The sequence below is a fragment of the Leptonotus elevatus genome, chromosome 9 (assembly GCF_054856555.1).
Source record: "Leptonotus elevatus isolate MCC_2025b chromosome 9, RoL_Lele_1.0, whole genome shotgun sequence".
In the NCBI taxonomy this organism is placed as follows: Eukaryota; Metazoa; Chordata; class Actinopteri; order Syngnathiformes; family Syngnathidae; genus Leptonotus; species Leptonotus elevatus.
The window spans coordinates 19,144,496-19,164,045 of NC_141247.1; the positions used below are offsets into that span (position 1 = coordinate 19,144,496).

General features: G+C 39.1%; 1 protein-coding gene across 4 annotated transcripts in view; it reads right to left on the bottom strand.

Moving 5' to 3' along the window:
- LOC147168673 (uncharacterized) overlaps positions 1-19,550 on the bottom strand; it is a 142,467-nt gene that overhangs the window by 51,101 nt on the left and 71,816 nt on the right. For all 4 annotated transcript variants that reach the window (XR_015095982.1, XM_086085120.1, XM_086085119.1 and 1 more), the window contains one exon: positions 17,291-17,382. Coding sequence is in view for 3 of the 4 variants with exons in the window: in XM_086085120.1 (XP_085941246.1) it covers positions 17,291-17,382 (92 nt within the window). In the remaining variant the exon portion in view is untranslated. The remainder of the gene's footprint in view (positions 1-17,290; positions 17,383-19,550) is intronic.

A 19,550-nucleotide genomic window follows, 5' to 3' on the forward strand; every position in this document is an offset into this window, starting at 1 on the left:
TTGGGCCATTTTCAACAGTAAAAAGTTTAGATTTTGTCCAGAATGAATTTCATAACTTCATTAATTTTCTTGTACAATTAATAACTTTAAAAACTAATTTTTCCATTTGCTGTCGACTGAAGATGGCATCGCCTGTAGTGAGGAAGTAGGTAACGACTAATCATGGCTCACCTTTTTTTCTGGGTTTGGCCAGCAAACTGAACCATGATTGGTTATTAACTATACTTACTCAGCACAGGTGATGTCATCTTGATGTTATCAAATTCATTCTGGACAAAATGTTTACTTTTTACTCCTGAAAATGGCTCAATGAGTCAAGTATCCCTTTAAGAACCTTGGAATCTTTGTGTATGCTTTCGGGCCAACGTTGAATTGTGAGTATATACTTAATGGTTCTAACAAAGAATGTTTTATGGATTTTGTTTCATTACACCGTACAAAGAAGAATAGACCTAAACATCCCCTTTATTCACTTTGTTGGAATGTGACTGCTTGTCAAAGACGTGTTCGTACTTCGCCCAGAATTCCCTGCCTCTTTTCAAATGACTCCAGATATGGGAAATAAACTCCTTTGTTAAACAAACCCTTTGGTGTCAAGTTAATCCCAAACCCCAACAAATCAGTAACATTTGGTGGTATGAATATTTTAAAGAGCTGCTCTTGAATCTTTGCTAAAGGGAACTGGAAATCCATCTTATCTGTGCAAAGAAAGATCAATATACAGAAGACCACACTGCATATTAAACCTTTAATACAAGTCCTAAAACTTGAGAATGTAGATTTAGTTTGTTTTTCCCTCCATACAAAGTAGAAATATTGGATAGTCAGTTAACTTCCATTTTTGATCGAACTGTGGTGCATCAAAGGGGCACCACACGTTTTGGACAATCAATCATTGGCACTTCAAATATCCTGGTAGCAAAGTCATACCAACTACAAATTGGTGGAAGCTGGATTAGCACGGACCAGAATCACATGACTTTCCGTTGTTGTATTCAGATTATGCGTTGGAATGCATAATCAAGACTTCATCCCGAGGCAGAGGTGAAAGCCATTATTTTCCAAGTGCGGTATGTCGTACCGTTACTCAAAGTGCTGTCATGGGAGACCATAAAATTGGTCCGTTCATTCATCCTCACAGGGGACATTACGTGTCCTGGTGCATTTACATGTGTCCTATGGTGGCTTCCAATGACATCGTTATGTTATTTTGTTTTATTCCACTAGACATAAAACTAATTGGGTAATCACACTCAGAACAAGAGACATGGCAAGTTGGCAACACAGCAAGGGCAAATTTGAGATTAATTAATTGACAATTACTCAATGATCAAGTTCATAAAGATCTTGTTTAGTTGAAAATTCTCCAAATCCTTGAAATTTCAACCTCTCAGCAGTAAATATTCTCTGATTTATGGATTCCTCCATGATAGCAGACTTATTATCTTTGTGTTGAATCAAAAATAAAATTATGCGTTTTATTGGTTTAGACACGCGTATATGTCATGTCCACTGGGACCGTCGATGGGTCTGAAGGGGTTAACTGCTACTATGCTAGCTTTGTCTTTTCAGATATTGATAGTACTGACCTTTTCGGAGTTGCACCAAACTCTGCCCGCACTGTCTCAACTGTGCCTGCACAAATAAATTGCCACGTAGCTGAAGATGAGTCCAATCGTAATCAGTTCTTACTACAGTCTTACTACAGCTGATCAGCAGAATTTTGCTTATCTGGAGGGTAAGCTTTGGACTGGCTAGAAAAAAACAATTCTGGAATCAGCATGTCACTGTTAGCTTTAATCAATATAAAAATCTAAATCAACAGATTTTTATTTTCAAATTGTTCCCCAGTGTAATGTGAGGTAGCAGACAACCAGCAACTTGGAAACAGAATGGAATGTATCCTCGCTTTAGCCACATTTGCCTCTCAGTCCTTAATTTTTTACACGCTTGCTTGCACACAAGTCCCTGATGTGAAACAGGTGAATTGTGAATTGTTTTTGGGCTTGGGGCTTGTGGGATGCGCGGTACCCTGCAAAGAACAAAGGAGGCAGCGCACCCAACACGTCTGGCCTTTCAAGGTCAGGAGCGTTGCCCTCTGGCAGCAAGATGCAGTGAGGAATGGTGATGTCGAAAAAGCCTTTCTCACCTCCTTGGATCCGTCAATTTGCTGGTGAGAATTAATCTCTCGCTGGTTAAATATAAAGATTGTAAATCACAGCATGATCCTGCACCATTAGGGGGCCTTCATCTGTCATTTGCAGACCTTGGCTAATGGCCCTTTGTAAGTAGTGCAGGGCTGAGGCAGCACACAAGCCACCTACTGGCCTTGCTCATCTGTTTATCACTGAGATGTCCTGCTTCCAATTCACAGTTAAAGGTGCAAATCAACAAGCAGGCTTCCAACATCATGATAGCGCCAAGTCTGTACACAAAATAAATATGAATACTTTCTACTGAAGCAAAGATGAGTTGGAGATGCTTTGGCACTCAAGCAACTCAGAAGTCAACCCTAAATGTAAACGAAAATGTGCTTCAAAGGTTGAACATGAATCTAGAACTTGAGAAAAAAGATGACAAGGAAGAAGTCCTGTCTTGCTCAACCGGAAACACAGTGACAGTTTACGTTACTTGCGCTGAAGCCGGTCTCTCTACCCCATCAGATCTTCACATGCGCAACCGGAAATGGCGAAATAATGCCCAGTCAAAGCTGTATGGTCGTTAAAAAAAATGAAAATAAAGAGAAAAAAATAAAAGAAAACCGCTTAACGCGCTTACGAGGAACGGGAAGTACGGAGCATTAAACAGCGTCACATGACGTCAAACACTACACGCGGTGGGCGCCGCCTCCGTTCGACATCGTTGCTACAGCAACCTGTCAGATGGGTCAATAATGTGACTCAGACTGAACAGGGCCATAATCGAATTTGGACACTTGCTAAAAACAGTCTGGACAGTCAGCCCTAAAAATCAGATTTGATGAGGAATCTGATTTGCCTGCAATCTGAACGCAGCCTAATTATCTGAGGTGCATTAAGAACGGATTTGTCTCGATAACAGGATCCAAACCAGGCTTGGGCCGACAATCTTAAATATTAAACATTCAATATTTACCAACAAAAATCTTCATGTGTGGGGAAAGCCCATATATCCCGAGTTTGTAAATTGAGATGTGGAACGGAATGTAGCCAATCAAAGAAGCTCCCTGACTGATGTACAAGGAAGTGACTGTAAATAAAAACAGCGGTCCCGGCGGACGGTATTTTCCAAAGCAAGTCTAAAATACATTGAATATATTTTGTGAGTTGTGATGGAGCAAAGTATGTTTACATGTGTGAAGTCCAACTGTGTCCATGTTCCTATTTATTTATTGTAATCTTCTTGGTAAATACATCTTGTGTGAGCCATTGCACAAACACAGCATTACATTGCAAAAATCCTCCCACCATTGGACTCGGCATAACATAATCTATAATAAAGTTGCTTGTGAGTGTGCTTTTAAGGGATATAAACTGGCAGTTTTGAATAGTATTGCACACTGTTGAGTTTGTTTGGAGGTCAACTTGGTATGCTTTTCTGTGAAAGAAGGACGATAAGAACTCTTGCTGAATGAAGGACATTAGTAATGAACCCGTAATGGTTACTTTTATATAAGCTTAGAAATAAGTATTTCTGAGAGCATTTTTACGTACAAGGTGTGTTGAAAAAGTTCCAGGACTGCTGTCACAACAGATACATTTCAAAGCTTAACAACAAACTAAAAGTTTTGTGTTTGGATTTTTTTTCTAAAAGTGTTTAAATACCTTTGGAAACAACTAAGTGCCCTCAATACGTTACAAACAGGCCTTGGATGTATATAAATAAGATATTTCTGTAGTGTGAATTCCTGGATTTTAGTTTTTTAGCTTTCGTGTAACCAGTCCTGGAACTTTTCTGACTGCCCTCGTATATCACCGCAGCTTCTCATTGAAATGTCTTTTGTTCTGCTAGTAGGGCAAGACAAGGCGTTTGCCCGTGTAGCGCTGACCACTGTCGCTCATGTGAAGTGCAATTCGCTTAACATGACAATGGTTATGTCTGGCATTTCTGACAGTGGATCACTTTGAAATATTGCAGCAAGTAATGGGACAAGAAGGGGCAGCCACAACGAGTTACTGGATGAGAAGCTGCAGGCGACAGGCTGTCACTTCAACTTCTCACCCGGGCTACCCACTCCTTTTGCCGCACTCTTGATTTGAGGACACTTTGTGTAGAATAACCTCTGATCGCAATTCCTAATTCAATTATGTCAGATGATTACTGCTCCAAAAAGGCTTGACAATGGAATGAAACCACGCTGAAGTGGACACATCAAACCAATTAACGCTGATACTTTAAGCAACCCAGCCTTTCCAATGTCTGTATCTTTTCCAATGCTTTCATGTATTCATCATATAGAGATGCGTATTCAAAGACGTTTCCCACACAAACCATTTATTAACAATTATAGGAAAACCTTGAAAGATGAAGGGATAGAGCCACAAATAATATTTTCAATGAGCCAAAGGGCCATTCATTGAGGTGGGTCAAGACAAAAGCAGTAATTACTGTAATATTCAAAAGAAAATGTCATTTTCATTCAAAACCACAAAATAAATAACTACAAACTGAAATAAAAATAAATAAAAGGGACTCATATTTAGGTTAAAAATGGAGCCCCTTATTGAAAACCACACAACCACCGGCCTGGGCCGTGGTTTTAAGGACAGAGCGGGGTTAGCCAGAAACATACTGACAAATACTTATAGATAATAATAATAATAATAATAATAATAATAATAATGATAATAATAATAATAATAATAATAATAATAATAATAATAATAATAATAATAATAATAATAATAATAAATCATAAATACTTGAATGAACAAACCATGATCCCTGTCGAGTATCCAAAACAAATACATCAGGAGATGGCTAAAGACAAAACACAAGAAAGATGGAAATGTGCATTGAGGAATCACACTACAAGTGCGTGTCAAAGGTCTAAGAGAAAAACCATAGCTAAATTAATTGCGAAGCAAACCCAAACACAAAGATAAATAATACAAATCATCAAATGAGTACTTGTAAATGGCAGCTATTAAGAATGCTGTTAAGCTAGCAAATAGCAACATTTACACATAGCACTTCCTGTATCATGTTCTTATTGTGAAAGACCAAGTGTGCCACTTCCGCAAGTAGAGGTAGCCGTCTAAGCGATCAATACATGGTCATTTTCATTAATTAACATCATGTCAAACGCTCTATTGACACACTCTGGAATAACTTTGTAAAGGCTAATGCTAAGAAAGCACTTAAAGTAAACTTGTATGTTGCTACACTGAAAACCGAATTCCCAACAACAAATAAATACATTGGAGGTCAACATATATCCTGAAATGGAGTTTGTTCAGTGTTGGAATAGTTGAAATGTTTCTTTCTTTCCATGTTTAAGTAAATGCTGAAAAATTCAGAACCAGCAAACTAGTTGGGCCTGAAGTACTTGTGTGTTAATGTGGTTGCTGTTATGTTAGATTTATCAAATTTCTCTCGGTTAACAACATTTGTCATTATTACTATACAATAAATCCATTATGAATGCTAATCCCTACTCAATAGTCCTAAATTAGCTGGAATGCTATTCTGGCTAGCACAGAGTCCACGCATGGTGTGTAACATGTGAAAGAGTCAAGAAACTTTTTATTTTCAGCCACTCTTCCTCTTATTTAGTATAAATACAGCCTCGGGTGGCAGAAAGTCTGACTTCCAGCTCAAAAACCTTTCAGCGTTAATAACATGTTAAGTGTTAGCGCAAATGTGACTTTAGCCAACCTCCAGTAAAGTTGGCAGCGGAACACGCAGCAATGAGTGGCAGGGATCAACCTGACAACAGAGGTAAGTAGCCAACCTACCACCTTTCCGAATGCTCCAATCCACTTATTCCTTATGTGCATGAAAGCAGTTGACACGGCACGGTGGGGGGGTGGGGGTGGGGGGACGAGGGGGGGTGGAATCAAATAACAAAACATAATCTTGTTATGCTGCGAGGTGACAAATGTAAATCCTTACGAATATAAAAAGTGGCCGCGCAAACACAGAAAATCATCAGTTTCTCATCCAATTTCCTGACACGGCGGAGAACTCGAGGTACCGCATGGATGGAGATGATACATTGCAACATCTTTTAGTTGTGAGAGGCGCAGAAGTATTATCACATTAACACTTGATTTCCATTTTCTGTGAATAATCTTATTTCTGTTAAATTTCCAGCCACATACGTCATTTCTTGGGAAAACGACATAAAACAAGTGAGGACTGCCTCTGACTAAATTAGGATTTAATGGCGAACTGGAGCATGAGGCTCGTCTGAAATATGTCCCCCACAATTATTCCTTGTAGAACTCTGCTGTAACATAAAAGCTGACAAACAGCTTTTTTTTCTGTTCATTTTTATCAACAACACGAATGTCCTCTGATACTTTGTCATTTGCGGCAGCACTTATGAAACTACATTGTGTTGTTAATCACAAGGTATTATGTTGGGCAAGAGAAAGCTAGATTTTAATTCTGGGAAAACAGGTCACGGGTGGGAGATTCTCACACCTTTCCGACTGACAGGGCTTTCACACAGATCAAAACGTAATAGCTTCATAATTAAACGTGACGCTTCGCCTCCTGCCTGCTAAGCTTCCAGGGGTGGCGGTGTAACAAAATGGAAGGTTGACATTTTCCAGATTACTTCTGATTGATCTGGAGCGTCCTACTGCGAGAGACTGATGAGAAAGGCTAACTAGCCTCGTCTTTTGAACCGGTGGACATCAAGGGGCTTTACACTACAGGAAGTGGCAAAGCGATTGAGAAAATGTCATTAAATAATCACGGTACCTTCAAAAAGGAATGTTATCTTTATCTAAGGAATTACTTTTATTCTAAAAACAGCTGTCAAAAATGGCCCAAATTAGGTCAAAAGGGGGACCGAACCAACTTTTTGGGGTTTTGTTTCACTCAAAAAAAAGGGTGAAATTAATAACCCACAAAATAACCCAACAATTGGTTTGTTTGTTGGCTTATGAAGTTGGGTAAAAAAATATATATAATAAATAACACCAACCATTTGTGTTGCTTTTGTTCAAAACAACCGCAGTGTTTTAGTTTTGTGGGCTGTTCATTTCATTAAAATTTTTGGGTTGCTTTGTACAGAACAAGCCAATTTTTGGGATTATTTTGTGGGTTGTTCATTTGACCCAACTTTTTGGGTTATTTTGAACAAAACAAACAAAATTATACACAACAACCCAATGTTTTGGGCTGTTTTTTGGATTGTGCATTTGACTCAACTTTTTTAGTTGTTTTGTTAAAACAACCCGTTGTTTTTGGTGGGGTTCCTACAAAATAATCTATTTTTTTAGGGTTGTTGGGCTTGTCTTGTTTTGTAATGTGAAAATGTCAACCCAGTTTTTGGGGTTGTTTTGTGGGTTGTTCATTTGACCCAACTTTTGGGGTTTGTTTTGTCCGCAACAACCCAATTTTTGTTTTGTGCAAGCTTTGTACAGGATGGAAATAAAATTCAATTGACCCAACTTTTGGGTTAAATTAATGACCCAAAAAGTTGGGTTAACACGACATTTTCAATTTAAAGCGTCATTAATTACTGCTATTCTCAACTGCACACTTGTGTCAAAACATAAAATATAAAAGACAATCATTTAAATAATAATAATAATAATAATGATAATAAAGAACCCAACTTTTTGGGTTAAATGAATGATCCAAAAAGTGGGGTCAGTCCTTTTTTGGATTATAATTTCGATAATCTTTTACCCAACAGTTTTTAAGGTGTTCAAAGAAACTATATAAATGTATATAAATTCACTTCCTTCAAATGAAGGCAAGATAAAACACTAAATAATAATAATAATAATAATAAAGCAAGGGACTTTAACCATCTCTTTTGTGCAATAAAATCCACTATGTACCAAAGTATTCTGATCCCGTCATATTGTGTACGTGTTGTTAAAATTTCAATCCACTTTTGCCCTTCTATGGCTAAACTCTTCAGACAGTCCCTTTGACCTCATGGCTCACTTTTTGCTCTAATATGTTTTGTCAGCTGCGAAGCTTTATAAAGACATGTGCGCGTCCTTCCAAATCACGTCAAATGAATTCAATTATGTAACACAGGTTGATGCCAGTGAAGGTGTACACCCAAGAGAAGTGGAAGCAGCGAGGAAAGGTAAAAACAGCAACTTTGTAAACTCTTCAACTGATTTGGACCACTGAAAGGAAACATTTAGTGGAAAAAAACACCCCAATTGCTGCATCAAAATGCATCGTCACATGAAATAAAAACATACGTGGCGAGGACTACGGTGGGTACGCAAGTGCTCTTTGCAGGTGGATACAGTCCAGGACACGCGAGCCAAAAAATCTATCTTGCCAGGAACACAACACGAAGATCAAAACACTTCTATTAAATGGCACATTTACAGAAGAAAAACATATTTAACCAATACATTTCAGCCTGCTGGCCATCATCCACTCACATAAGAAGTGTTTGTTCGGACAAAGTATCTTCTCATATGAAAGTCACATTTGAAATGTGCTTATCATTAACAGCATAGAACATACTCTGTTTTATAAGGTTTCTTTTGAGTATATCCTACTCTGTAAATGTCTGACTACTAGTGTGACTTTTATAACAGTTACAATAAAATCAGAGGTGGGCATTCCATCAATGTTGATGGAAGGTCCGTCAATTCGTCAATGACGGACGGCTATTTTGTTGATGAATGACGGGAAACTGAAAAATTGAAGGACTAAGCATTGCCGGAAGCAGGTTTTCGACAGATTATCTAATCGTCAATCTAATCGTCAACCTTTCCACTCTGGAGCCCGGTTTCAAAAGTGATCGGTTTCAAGCTCGGATCGTGTGGACGAACGGCCTAAACGTTAAGAAACTTGTGAGGATACATTGCAACTGGCTTTTGTGTGGACGGCGCCTAAATACACCAACACTAATGAGACACACCTGGGGAAACACAATTGGCTGAGGGCACTGATTGGTCACACACACAAGGGAAGAAACACGCAGGTGGACGGGGGTAGACATAACGAGACAAGGGGAATGACAAGGAACACAAGACACTAAACACTCGGTTTCGGAGCTTGAAATCGATCACTTTTAAAACCGGGCTCCAGAGTGGAAAGATTTCAAAACGCGCCCCGTCCGCGTCCGTCTGGACACCATATGCAGGATACTCCTCCAGTGATGACGTAATGGTCGCAGTTCGATGACGTATGCTCCAATTCTTGCGTGACTGTGCGCGAACCGTCAGTCTGTCAACAACAATGGCGGGTAGCCGTGTCGTAGTCGTTTTGCGCAGCCTCCTTAGCTTGCTTTTGCGGCAAAATATTTTTGCTTCTTTATTCCCACGTTCAACAAGCGGTGTTGTACTTGGATCATCCGCCATTGTCACTTCGTTCGTCTTTTTCATGTTGTTTTGATACATGCAAAAAGCCATGTTTGTTCTGTAGATTGCAATAAAGTTAGAGGAAAAAAAAGTGGTCGTCTTCGTCGCTGATTCTTCTTCTAGGCTTTCCGTTAACTCCCTGTGGCTGCGCTACAGCGCCACTCCAGACTTAACATATACATTACAGCCGTTAAACGTCCTCAGCGTCTTCTTTTGGACACACGCAAGTCTTGAAATGCTTCTGTGTGTACGAGATTTGTTTGAGGAACGAAGCCGGCTTCGCTTCCGTCTGGACATGAACATGAACACCCAAAATAAAACAAAAACCCAACCCCACAGAACCGAAACATGACAACTTTGTCCTATAATATTCAGCAGATTTTTATTTGTGGCCAATTTTTTTCAAGTCAGGTAATGTGCAATGCCTTTGCCTTATTTTGTAATGTGTTCATGTCTAAAAATACAATTGTCGTCAGTGATTTTTTTAAAGCGCCACAGTAGGCAAAACTGCACAAGAAATACAAAAATAAACATTTTCAAGGTAGTGCATTGGCCAAGGAAGAACTAATTCAATTCAGATGAGTGTAAAGTTGCAGACACAGAAATTTATCTTACTATGTGAGTCAGCATGAATGGAGCTGTCCACCCCTGAGAATTATAATGGCAACACCCATCTGGTCATCCTCCCCAAAACAGCAAGTCGTCACGTAACCAACAAACAGATGAAAAAAGAACTCAAATATACGGCTTAATGAGTTTATTTATCTATTTATTTGTTTTTTTAACAATGGCCTTGGCATTGCTAAAACAACAAATCCAATGGTTGCCTCAGGCTTCCTGTGCTGTATAAGCAAGCACCTTGCTTCTGGTGTTTCCAAAACTCTGCCTGTCCAACTTTTTAAAGCAGTTTATGCTGATTAACAAACTGTTATTTACCCCTGCAGTGTATTAAAATGCTATGCAAGGGAAAGAAATCATACTCCGAATGAGGCTGCGAATGTGAATTGCTTATTTCCGGAGACTCTTCACTGCTCCGCTAATGCGCAATTTCTGTTTGTGTGCGTATTGTTTTTGCAGAAATGAGCCGCGATGCTTGAGTGATTCCTTGTTTTAATTAAATGAAACTCAAACTGTGCAACTCCGCCAAAAGCCTATTTTCATGGGATGGCGGGCTCCTGCAGGAATAAAATTGGATCTAGGTATTGATTTGTCTGGAGGTGTAAGGAGACGACTCTCCTGGCTATCCATCTGAGGTGGCTTCTGACCCCTGCAATGACAGGGTGCGAGCCTCAAGTGCAGGCAACAAGAGCTGAGCAGCAAGCAGCAAGTAATGAGCTGCACGCTGGCTGTCTTTGTACTCCCGGGGAAAAAAAAAGAAAGAAAAAGCATTTTGTTTTTTGAGCCCATCCACGCCTGCACACACACACACGAACACATCTTGCTGTTTTTTCACCGCGCTCCCCTTTAGACGCCACTCTTAAGAAAATTGCTCTTATATGAAAATAGCACGCCATTGTTTTGTTCCTCCAATAAAAGATGTAACAGCTGCTTCTCAGGGAGGGAATTCTAAATGAAGCTTGGCATTGCCCTCCGCTGTCAGATCGCACAATGACCTGGACTTCTCCTGCTTCCTGCCTCTTCCCCCTTAACTGCCGCCGCCGCCGCCGCCTCCCTCCCTCCTCTGTCATCCTCTACCTCTGTGCATCCCCTCAAGACAAGGCCCTCGTGTTGGACGTGTTGACAGGGCTTTCTCACTCGGATGCAACCGGAGGGAAGCTGATGTGTCCCGGGCCACGCGAGGAGCATGGCGGCGTGTGATGGCACCTCGGAATCCACATGAGTGGCTCATGTGTGAAAGGGGAAGGGGTGGTGCAAGGGTAAAGAAGAACAATTTAGTAGTAAAACAACCTCATAACAACTGAGAGGTTTTAGATTGTTGCGTTTCAAACACCATTCACAGACCTGCTAAAATGAGTGAAAAAATTAAGTTTCAGAGGATTGTTTTCAGAAAATGAAAGAGTAAAGGCTCCATTTTCATGATTGGCGCAAATCCGGCACAGCGTAAATCTGCGTGGAGGCAAGTTAGACCATGTGCTGGTAATTTTGCAAAACAAGATTCACTGCTCTTGGCCGATGTGGCAACAAACAATATAAGAGCAAAATGAGCTGGTGATAACCGATAGCAACTTCGGACATATTGGTGTATCACAACTAAACACAACATTAACTTAAGAGTACAACAAAATGATGCAGAAGTAAGTAGAACACACAACAACTATAACACTACAAAAAAAACAACTAACAACTAACATTACCTTTAAAACATGAAATTAGCTACAACTATTTCCAAATGTCGCTAACTTCCCCAATGCAACAGCAGGAGTTGAAAATACACTTGCCTGCCTGCCTAGTGGCATTTTGTCAAGTAGTGTTAGGAATTATTTTATACATTTATAGGTGTATTTTGTTTCCTCTCATAATAGTAGCATTAGTTGTGTATGTGTGTGTTTTACATACTTATTATGTGTTGTGGTGTCATTTTGTTTGTACTGGGAGTAAGGTTAGTATTCCGTTTAGTGACCACCTTGTTCATTTTGACAGTGAGACAGGAATGAGAATATTAGTGCTTGTGGCTGTTTTGGAGCATTGGGATCAAAAGAGAATACAAATTCATACGAGGAATTACTAAACACATCGCCGATGGCCGTGGAATTCATGTCCACCTTGAAAATGTGCGTCACTGTGCATCTCTCCTAATGTTCTACCTCAGTGGTCCTCAACTGATGGCTCGGGACCCACAAGTGGGCCGGGGGCACATTTCGGCTTGGTCACAGACAGCTAGTTAATCATATTTTTTCAGACGTTTTATTTATTTATATAGCCCTTAATCACAAAAGAGTCTCAAAGGGCTTCTTGGTTTTTTTTTACGTTTTTATTTATTTATTTAATTTATTGATTTATTTAATTATACACTGTGTGTACATTCATATATATATATATATATATATATATATATATATATATATATATATATATATATATATATATATATATAATTTTTATTTCCATTTATATTTATTCTTGTGTGTGTATTTAATTTTTGAAATATATTTTACATCAGTTTTTATTATACATTTATTTTTTGTTTTGGCATTTTTGGTCCTCTGGAACAATGCTGTCAAAATGATATATTTAAAAGGAACATTTTCCTCATCTACATTGACCCGCAAAAATAACTGTAATACTGTAAAATACTGTAATTAATATGCATGTCAGGACAATCGTTTTGACAGATTCCAACGTTTTTATCAAAACTATCGTTTGTTGTTTTTAAAAACTTCCTCATGTCATGGAAATGGACTTCCTGGTTAAACTGTGTCTTAATTCTGCCACGCGTGGGTCATCCCATTTCCAATTGGCACAGGACAGCATCAGCTGACAAATCCCAAATGTGCGGCCAGCACGTTTCACGTGTTGAATAAATGATTGATTGTGTGTAAAAACTTGATATTGTCAGAGGAAGACAATGAATTGTCTTTGCGCGGTTTAGCAGCATAAGGCGAACAGAAGGATATGATTATTGGATGAGTGAACATACAGAGAGAGCGGGCGAGAGTAGAACAATGAAATGACACAGTCAGGGGACGTGGTGGGAAAAAGTGGCAGGAAACCGGCTGCGGGAGAATATTTAGGCCACACTATTTATTTATTTACTTTAAATTGTTGCTCCTCATTTCTACAAGATGTAAGAATATTGTCCAACTCCTTACGCAGAAAGAACATGGTTTTATTTTCAAAAACAACATTGTGATCCTTTAGCATCCCTAATGAGCCGGCTTCGTAATCCCCCCGCCTTTGTTGGTGTTTTGGGGATATTTCGCAGCAATTTGGGCTGATGGATTGAATCGGCTTAACCTTTCCCCAGCAATCATATGTGATTATAAGCAATCGGACAACCTGTTATTCATAATTATAGACAAATTCCAGTGTGAAGCTAATTACACAGCAGAAGAAGAAATTACTAATGCACAACAAGCCCCCCCCCCCTCCCCTTACAACACTCCTACAGCATTTTCCACTTATGCTACAAATAGAATCCACCTCGTTTATTTTCAACAACCAAGCAAAATTCTTCTACATTAATAATAGTAGCACAAATCGATAACGCCGCTTCCGCTTTGGTAAACTCATTTTATTGGAAAGACTCCTCCAGCTCCTTCCCAATATCACCTTTTGCTTGTTCCAACGCAGCAGATGGATTATCGAAAAATGTCAACGAAAAAGCTATTTTTTTCCCCCACTCCCACTTTTGCTGCCTTGACAACAAATCCAAACAAGTGTTTGTCTCCCAGACAACAGGTCTAAAAGTACCGCAATGCGTGTGCTCGTGCGTGAGGGTGAAAGGAAGATTGTTATGTAGCATTTTCCTTCTGTCACTTTGTTGACTGTTTGCTGCTCGCAGTCTGCAGTGATGAAGATGCATCAAATAATAGGATATGGCATTTAGCTTGAAACAATGCTCTGTATAAATCAAATATTATTCCCTTGGATAACATAACCCTTCGCGAACTCCTCGCCATTAACAGATAACAGGGCCAACGATTCATCCCCTCGTGTCTTATTGACTCGCCTTTCTATTACTGGACTGTTGACAGGGCCTCTGTTTTTTTGTGGACAATTTCTTCATCTCCGCCTGCTTCCTACCCTGCATCAGAGGGATTGTTAAGGTGGCTGACACTGTGGGAAACGGCAATAAATGGCCTGCTTGTAAGTATTGTTTGCTCGCCTGGAGACATGGACATATCTGGCTCCTTGAGAAACTACATTTCACAAATTGGATGGTGATAATCAAATCTGACTCAGGGACCGTACGTCACTGAGGAAATTGTTTGCTTTGCCTGCGGATTACTTTGTATTGATTGCATCATTTAACTAAATAAAAGGTGGTACTATTTATTGAGGCACAAAAACAATATTCCACATACACGAGAAAGACTGATGGAAATTGAACCCGAGTGAAGAGCAGTAGAAAAACCTACCGTTGTTGTTTTTTACGTCACACCTCTTTTGACACATTAGTTGCCATGACTACTACTTCCTCCTCTTCTTCAATTTCTTCTTCTATTTTCCTTTAGCAGTTGGCAAATACTTCTGCTGCATTACCGCCACCTTCTTGAAGAAGCCCGCCCCCGCCAATGTAATGATAATGTGTGACGTATACCGCAAATTTTGCATGTGGCTTCAGTCACAATAATTTACTATTTACAGATTCAGAATTAGCACCAAAAAAATCATATCAAAAAAATGTACTTGCAACTCTAGTCCACCCATTGTTATTCGAATTTTCAAGAAATGCGAAAATAAAACTGAATGGAAATGCTACAATTTCGCAAAAAAGTTTTTACGCTTGGAAGTGGTAGATTTTGAAGTGATTTTGTACGCTGACAAGACCAGATACAGCTTACACGTTTTGACCGGATATTAAGTCACAAGTACGTTTGGTATGTTTGGGGGGACGACAAAACAGAAATCTTGTTGGAATTAATTAACGAAGCGAATATTAATGCAATTCTAGTTCGAAAACAGCAAAGAAACGCTACGGTTTATCAAGAATTATAAAAACAAACTCATACGACGTCATCGCACGCCGCAGTCGTTTCCAGGTCTTCTTCTTCTTATTTTAAATTACTGGTGGATCACATCTCTATGGTGTATACCGCCACCTACAGGGGCGGAGTCCCCTCTCAATATTCACAAAAGAAGCACAGATGGAAACGGGCATAAGTCGCGTGCCCGTTTTACGCATTTTCACTAAATTCGCTTAAAATTTTGAAACAATTGGATGGAAACCTGACTTTTGACTAAACAAATGCCGTAAAAAAATGTTGACCAGTGTTAACGACAATAAAGTACAGTATTTCATAATGTACAACAGTAATGAGGTAACTCTATTCATTATTTTGCGAAATACGCTTAAAGGGTAACGCAACATGAAATCAGACTCTTGCTCCAGACCTCAATAAGATTTGAAATTGGCGCTTAAAAGGAGCTGTTGCCTGGAGGACCGTTGGTTTGCAGCTTCACGTGTAATGAGAGGACAAACAGACACATTGTGTTTATGTACGTGTTTAACCTTAACTCGTTTGCTCCCAAAAACGTATAAATACGTTCTGTTTTAAATATTACCATAGTCCCATAGCTTTTTTTTTAGGCTGTGAACTGAAGAGAAGGCTTGAAGCAATGGTAATTATTACAAAAACGGCCAGCAAGTGGCAGCAGAGTATAAGAGATCAGCCAGGGCCATGTTGCAACAAGCTCTTTTCCCCTCAGTGTTAAACAGATTTGTGAATAATGATGAAACTAAGCTATATACTAATGCGAATTGCTGCAAAACAGAAACTGATAGAAATATCCTTTTTTTCCTGATGAAAGAAGCGACTCTAGTCTTTTTCTTTTGGTAGGTTCCATGTTTTTATAGCAATAGAACACAATATTCTCTGAGCCTTGCAAAATCAGTCAAAATCCAGTAAAACAGCCGAGAGTGAAGAGGGTTGCTTCAGTGAAAATGGCTGGGAGTGAATGAGTTAAGATGGCAGCAAACACAAAATTTTTGCCCCAAATTCAAGCTTTCAACAAAAATGCACGAAAATATCAAAATAATTACCAGGACATGCAGACAGCATTTGTAGACACCGGTTTATACACTTTATCAGCGGAGAAAAAAAAAGTTGATTTAAGTGTTGAGTTACTCTTTAAATGCTTAATTAAATTATTTCAATTTCTGGAACAATTTCTCGTGAATTACACTTTTTGTTTTTGTTTTTGCTTGAACAAAAAAATAAAAGAAAAATCATCCCAAAATTGGCAGGGTGTATTATACACGAGTACACGGGAAATTACGATAATTTTGTCACATTATATATAAATGTTTACTCGTACCTGGGGTTGTGAAAAAGGTGTACTTTCATTTCAATCTAATATGTAATGTCCAATGTAGCAAATGTTTATATAATACCATCATTTTAGCTGCTCACCAAGAGTCATGACGACCTCAAGAGTGGATTTTTCCCCAAAACGGATCGGAGCGAAGAATAAGCAAACAGACGTAAATAAAAACAAACGTCTTACCTGATGACGAAGTATTTTTTAAAGCAAGTCTTTTCTCCCACAATGGCGTTTTGAACAACGCTCATCGTCTTCGGAGACAAATAATGTGTCTGAACATGAGATACCCCAATTTATCAAATTACTATGTAGATTCCAGCAAACCGGGTAGCGCAGAATATATTTTGCAAGTGTGTGTTATACTTGAAAAATGCACTAATTATAATCAACGATAACATGAAAACTCTTTCAACTCTGTTTTTATCCTTCTTGGAATCCCTCAAAAGAGAACGGCTCAAATAGGAACTGACTTAAGATCCCAGCAGAACATTCTCTAAATCATTTAAACTAGCTCATTTTACCGTGTTTTCCGAAGTTTTCAGCTAGTCTCCAATGAGTGTGATAAATTATTGGTGTTAGCCAGTATTCATCATATTATATGAAAACATAATGTTCTACATTGCTCTGCACATACAGGTGGTAATTTCTGCAGCAGCCTCTGTGTTGTTTTGTACCAAAGCCAACAAACTTTTTCGAACTGACTTAAAAAAAAAATGGTCCCACCTGTGCCAAGCAAATTAATTCATGCTATAATAAGCTAAATCTCCTACCTTTGATGCACGGATAGACTGATCCTAGCGGCAAAGCTTTGACATTTCTTTGTGTCTACAAGGATGCCTTAGAGGGATTACCTCAGTGGGAGGGGGGCTCCGTTAGGCGGTCCGTGTGGACTGACTTCGTTGAGTCGTAGCAAGAACCCCTCGCCAAGGAGCCCTTGGGTGGCCTGTGGAGAGAGATGGAATGAGTACAAATTGCAGGTGTCAATTCCAAAGGGGGAAGCTGGTCATGTGTGAAAGAAAAGATGTATGAGCACATAAGGATGGTTGATCCCACTCGTCTGCTAAGATAGGACAAAGCCAGGATGACATTCCCGCTTCTGGCCTGTGACTGGACTTTCACCTGCTCTTCTTCCATTTAGTTTTTTTTCTTCTCATTTGACATTTTTTGTTTTGTTTTTCAAGCAAATATTCAGTGAGCCACATGCGTATGGAAAATAAAAATGGATATAAAAAATATAATACAAAAAAATTGAAAAAAAATAAATATATATATATATATATATATATATATATATATATATATTCATAAATAAATTAATAAATAAAAGTAAAAATAAATACAAATATAAAAAACGAGATTAAAAAAATAACAATGAATACAAAAATTGTCGAAATAAATACAAAAATATAAATAGAATTAAATATCAATCGATAAATAAAAACGCTCTGCAAGACTTCCTTGTTTGCCGACCCGCTCACTCAACCATTGAAACGCAGTTTGCAACGTCGGAGTCCAACCCAAGACATGCTTAGAAGTTAGGACCGCCCCCTCACTTGAATAACATTTTGTCCTGACAGAGCGTCTGTAGCATGAAATAAATAAATATGAGAGCAGAGCGTTTTTATTTATTGATTGATATTTCATTGTATTTATTTTTGTATTTATTTTTGTATTTATTTTTGTATTTATTTTTGTATTTATTTTTGTATTTATTTTTGTATTTATTTTTGTATTTATTTTTGTATTTATTTTTGTATTTATTGTTATTTTTTGAATCTCTTTTTTATTTTTTAATATCCGTTTTTATTTTCACTTTTAGTCATTTATTTATTTGTTTAGTCATTTGTGTATTTTCAATTTTGACAGTTTTGGTCCTCCATACATGCGCGTCTGAATGCAAGGTCTCTTCTTCAGATTTGTGTGTGCTGAGCCTTGCGTTCTCCATGTGAGAAAGTGAAGGGAAGGAAGATGCAGCCATCAATCAACCACCAGAGAAAAAAACAACACCTTTTCCCGCACGGTCGACGACACGTCTCGTCCTCAAGGTCACATCGAGCTGACAGCCGCGGCAAAGCAAATGTTGAACACCTTTTGATGCAGCATTTACAAATTTGTTTAATGAGGAATTGATTTTTCCCTCCCTCGCTCTCTTTACTTGCTCGGGCGAACAAAGCCGGCTGTCCCTCAGGCCTGCTAACAGCAGGCAGTTCAGCTCTGCAGGAGGAACAATCAGGAGAGTAGCTCGCTCGGAATGACTCACTGACGGGCCATTCGGAACCGCGGCTGCAGCCTGCACCTTTTGCAAACGTGCCAGGCTGCCGGCCTTGCACTGATAAACTTCCCTGACGCTAATGTTATCCAGGCTAATGTTGTGGAAACAGATGGAGCGCTGCCATCAGGCATCAATGAAACAAGACAGAGATGTGGAAAACAAAGTGTTTGGAAGTGTGAGCGACATGAAGGCATCAGAGGGATTGCCTACAGTACATCGGGGTTGATTGTGGATGTCTGCATTGACGAAGTATGAATAAAACACATGTGAGGTCTGAGATAACATGGCTGCCAACCAAAATGGAGTTTGGAATATATATTTTTTAGAGACAGATAGAGCTCAGTATTATTCATTCTGCAGCCTTCCCAAGTCAACATGTCATTATCATAGTTTTTTTTGCGTGCTCTTTAATTCACCTGAAACTTGTTATAAATCCCAGACCCTTAACCGAATACTTGAAGTTGTCAGGTGACCAGAGGAAGGATCAAAGGAAAGAAAGATAAAACTAAGTGAAATCCAGCACCAACCAGACACCACCTACCACCCACAGAGTTACAAAACCAGAATATTTTACCAACCCTAGAAACATCTGAATTCCAACAGGATTAGGGAGACATCAGGAGACCAGAGGAAGGACTAAAGGAAGGATAGATGAAGCAGACTGAGATCCACAACACCCGCCTCCACTGATTCAGAGACCAGTGGGAGAAGCAAATTCTGTTTGAGTTTCAGTAGATGCTGGTGTGGTGGATCTGGCATGGATGAGAACCTCCACCAAAAAGGGGAGCCGTTGACCTTGGCCCCGAGTTTGGAATCTCTCAGCAAAGCATTAATTCAGA